General features: G+C 33.9%; 2 protein-coding genes across 2 annotated transcripts; one reads left to right on the forward strand and one right to left on the reverse strand.

Moving 5' to 3' along the window:
• Positions 1-209: 209 nt before the first annotated feature.
• LOC128193946 (lysine histidine transporter-like 8) lies at positions 210-1,863 on the reverse strand. Its single transcript, XM_052868147.1, has 4 exons — positions 1,798-1,863; positions 1,106-1,285; positions 880-1,011; positions 210-789 (listed from the first exon to the last, which is right to left on the reverse strand). Exons 1-4 carry the CDS (start codon positions 1,861-1,863, stop codon positions 304-306), a joined length of 864 nt encoding a protein of 287 aa, XP_052724107.1. The 3' UTR covers positions 210-303.
• A 38-nt stretch (positions 1,864-1,901) lies between these two features.
• LOC108347058 (metallothionein-like protein type 2) lies at positions 1,902-3,023 on the forward strand. The gene is made up of 2 exons (XM_017586172.2): positions 1,902-2,042; positions 2,597-3,023. Exons 1-2 carry the CDS (start codon positions 1,978-1,980, stop codon positions 2,748-2,750), a joined length of 219 nt encoding a protein of 72 aa, XP_017441661.1. The 5' UTR covers positions 1,902-1,977; the 3' UTR covers positions 2,751-3,023.
• Positions 3,024-4,577: the final 1,554 nt, after the last annotated feature.

The following is a 4,577-nucleotide window of genomic DNA, read 5'->3' on the forward strand; positions in this document are numbered from 1 at the left end:
AATTTTTTATTGATTTTATTTTCGACAATACACTATTCGCATTTCAAAAACTTACTCTCTTTTTTCTTTTACGCAACTTACCATCTCCTTTAGATAAAAAGATAAATAAAATTTTAAAATAAGAGAATAATATACATAATTATATAAAATAACAAAAATATCCACGTAGCATAACTCTTTCGTGTAATAGGAGATATTAGAGGGACTAAGCTATGATTATATTTAGGGTTGAAAATAAATTAATGGTAATTAGTTGGTAAGCAGCTTTTAGCTTCTGTTCGTCACTAATGGAGAACTGTACTGTTATGGTCTGAAAAAGTTAGCATTCAAGCCTTTGTGAGACAGAGTTCTTGCAGCTGCAGCTAAGAGAAGAGCACTAAGAAGCAACCCCAAGCACCCGAGCACAGCGTTGAAGCACCATACAGAACCTCTTGGTCGAGGCTTCTTCAGTGATAGAAACATGAAACAGGGGTATGAATACGTGATCGACACCAGGGTCATGCTTCCAAGAAATACTGATAGGGATGGAAGGAATGGGAATGCGACAGATATGAAAAACGTCAATCCCCCGAAAAATAATCGTATGCATGTTCTCGCCAATCTCGAACATCTCTCATTCGTTATGCTCGTCAATCTTATCTCAAGGTTGTCGAAAATCGGCATCGCATAGATTTGGTAGCTGCTCAAACAATGTATTATCACCAGAACGTATATTGCTCCCATATAGAATTTCGTTATCTGCTTCCTGTGGAGTTGCGGGAACGAATACAACAATCCACCGTCGTTTATCTGAAACATGGAAGTTAATTGATTAGTTAATCAGTCGAATAAAACAACTTGCGTAATCTGGGAATATTGGTCGATTTATGGTAGTCTTGCGTAGCTTCCATAGGCGCAGAATCCGGCAATTGCAAGAGGAAAGACGCACATGGAGATCAGAACATATGACATGCTCAATCCTCTACGCATTGGTTCTTTGGATGTTCTATCGAAATCTGAAGGCAGCGTCCCCTGTAGAACCAAAATCTAAAACACCGCTGTTATAACTTATGTTGTGCATGGCATGCATTCTTATTAAAGTGTTTTGAGAAATTGGACAACTTGCCTGTATCTCGAGCAAAACATTATGACCTCTGTAGGCTAGCACGATGATTCCAATAGCATTGAGAACGTCGCAGATCTTAGCCACCACAATGGATTCTTCCGACAGGGTCGAGGTATACGATACGTTGTTGGGCCTATCCTTCTTAACGGAGAGAACCCAGAAGAGGGTGCAAATTAAGGCCTACCCTTTTTAAGTTATTATGCTTAAATCACTAACTTTTGTTATAACATTAAATCACTAACAAAATTGGTAGAAGAGAGAAGAAGAATAGTAGAAGAGAGAAAAAAAGTTGCTGCGTTACACAGAAAAAGTAGAAGAGAGAGAAAAATAATTAACGTCGTTTGTACAGATTTAACAGAAAGGATTTCATTGATGCAAATTTTATTAAGTGAGGACGTAATTGACACATTTTTTAAAGGAGGGACTAATTTAACATTTTCGAACGAAACTGGAGACAAAATAGGATATTAAACCTATAATTTTTTAAATCTTTGTATACTTTTTACTCAAATCCTTTTATTTATTTTTTTCTCAATTCAATTAGACTTATTTTTTTATCAATTTTTCTTTTCTCTCGTTCCCTTTCCAGCCACTTCAATTCAATCCACAGAAACTGAAAAGAGCATTAGTTGAGGAAAGCATTTCAACGCAAACGCTCGGATCCTTGGAAAGGGAAGAGTTATTAAAGTGACATCGGAATGCGGAGAGGACTGTATGAATTTTAGATTAATCTGACACGTGGACAATAAATACGTCATTCCCAATCCCACCTCTGGCTATAAATTGAGGTCAGGTTTCCTTTGCCAAAATAACTAGTTTCAATTTGTGCTTGTAGTAAGCATTGTTATCGTTTTTTGTGCTTTAATCTGAAAATGTCTTGCTGCAGTGGTAAATGTGGGTGCGGAAGCAGCTGCGGTTGTGGCAGCAACTGTGGCGGGTAATCCTTTTTCGTTTTTCATTTTTCATTTTTCATTTTTCAAACAATCGTTTTGGGTCTTTGTCTGATTTGTTGAAATGCTTTTCTTAATCTTTCTGATTGTTGAATGTATTGGTATTTTTTGTTTGCGTTTTTAGCTGAATTGCATGGAATTCTATGGTATTTTTTTCACTGCTTTTTTTTACTTTTCAATGAGTGGATTCTAATATCTTTTTCCAAGGCTCTCTCAGCTTTCAGAGTTTTTGTTACGGGGAAACTTTTGTTGGGTTGGGGCTTTTGATTGGCTTACTGGATACCTTCTTTACCAAGATGTCTAAAACACCAACAAAACAAAAGGGCTTGATTGGTTTGATGAATTTAAAAAATTGAGAAAATATGCTAATTTGAGGTGATGAAAAAGATAAAATGAGAAATATTTTTAATTTTCATTCACATCTCAACCATTGAACTATACAGTTCTTTAGGATTAAACCATGCAAACAATTGTTTTTCTCTCTTGAAGGTTTCTGGTCTGTGTTACTAGAAGATCTAATGCTCTTCTTTTTGTGATGCAGTTGCAATGCAGAGAAATCAACCACAGAGATTCTTGTTTTGGGTGTTGCACCTGTGATTGCCCAGATCGATGGTGTTGAAATGGGTGTTGCAGCTGAGAACAGTGGTTGCAAGTGTGGATCAAACTGCACCTGTGACCCTTGCAACTGTAAGTGAGGTGCAGATGACAGGGTGAAGCAGAGATAGTTCGTACCCTCCATTAGTTGCAGAAAAATAGCTATGTGTCTGTGTTTGTTGTGTAGTGTGGTGTTTGATGTAACATCCTTTGTGGTTTTCAAGTGGCCTTGGCTTGTCTAAAGCAATTTCCTATCTTATGTGTAATTTGTGGTGAGTGTCTCAGGCTATGGATGCTTTGTTATGTGTTTGGGTTGTATTGGGTAAAGAACACTCAGTCTCTGCTTCACAATAAAAATAAAAATAATTATGTTATGAGAGTAAAAGTCCTTCTAGTTCTGTCATTTTTTCTTCCTTTCACAGTTGAAGTATTTTGCCCATATCTTTTACCTGTTCATTGAGATTTAATGAAGAATCATAAAATTAATTTTCCTTAAATATAAAATTTCCTAATGTCAATATTAAAATTACCAGTTGGATCCCTAATTTTAACTATAAAAAAATATTTTAATGTCTATAACATTCCATAATGTTATTTTTATCATTTTAATAATTTTTCAAATTATAAAAATAGAAGGGTAAATAACGAATTAAGAAAGATAGATTTTTATACTCTATTTAGAATTAAAATACAATATAATAACGTGTTTAAAAAATATAATAATAACTAGAAATAAAAGGTAATAACAATAACGTACATACAAAAGAATAAAGATTTAATGAATATAAGATTCAAAGAAAGCATGATTTTCAATGTGCAAGTGATAAATGAAAACAAGAATTACAAAAACTAAATTTCAAAATGTCTACAAATTTACATAAAAAATTCAATAAAACTAAAATGTCCATAGAAATTATATGACTAAGCCTAGTTTAATTCATGGATTATTTACTTTTTAAATAAATATACTTTTTCTTAAAAAAATGAGTTTTAAAAAATATGAGGAAGAAAAAACCTTGCATTCACACTGCAGTTTCAGACTGGTCTCCCCTACTTCAAAATGAACTGAAATCTTATAAGCGAGACATCTATCTCTTTCTATCCTTTCGTAAGAGGAAAGAGCAAGCACCGTCATTGTCATAAAAAAATTTAGAAGTCGACCCTAATATCAAAAGGGTCAACCCAGTGCTTTCACACCCCAAACTTACTACCATACACATACTAAAATATTACTATCAAGAGTGATTAGTAATGGGTTCCATGTCACACTTTTTACAGACTACTTTCATTACTTAAGTTACACTATTCATGAACTTTTTTATCCTAAGTTTTCTCCTCGGATCTCGATATGTTAAAACCTCATTTTTGTCAACTTTTTTACAACGTCACGTGTCAGCATTTAATTGGTACATTTAAAATAAATATTTCTTTTGTAAAAAGGTGATGTTGAAAAATGTTGAGGGTTCAGATTTTGATGATTCAAAAAATACCCTATTTCGTTCTCCTTATCTCTCCATTCTCTCATTGTTCCCATTTTTTTTGTTTTCTCTCCATTTTCATTAACCATTATTTGTCTATTGTCTCTCCAAGCTTTCCTCAAGCTCTCTAGTTTATCTTTCCTTTGCCGTGAATGAACCAAAATTTGTCCTTTGTCTTGAAGCTTTGACCTTTTTGGTTTCTTTCCGTTGACAATATCATGCGTAATGGAATCCTCTGCTGACATTTGTGGTCTGAGCAAGGTATATGGCTTATTTCCTTTCCTTTTTTTTGTTTTCGCTTTGCCCTTTTTTTTGTTGTCGTTTCAGTATGTGTCATTTCCTTTGTTGTTAAAATATTTTGGGTATCGTTGTTGTAATGTGAAATTTTGTTTTCTTTCATGCAATTATATGTTCGTCATTCTTTCAAAACCAAGTATGTTTCTACTTTGA

This window comes from Vigna angularis, chromosome 9 (genome assembly GCF_016808095.1).
Source record: "Vigna angularis cultivar LongXiaoDou No.4 chromosome 9, ASM1680809v1, whole genome shotgun sequence".
NCBI classification, from domain to species: Eukaryota; Viridiplantae; Streptophyta; class Magnoliopsida; order Fabales; family Fabaceae; genus Vigna; species Vigna angularis.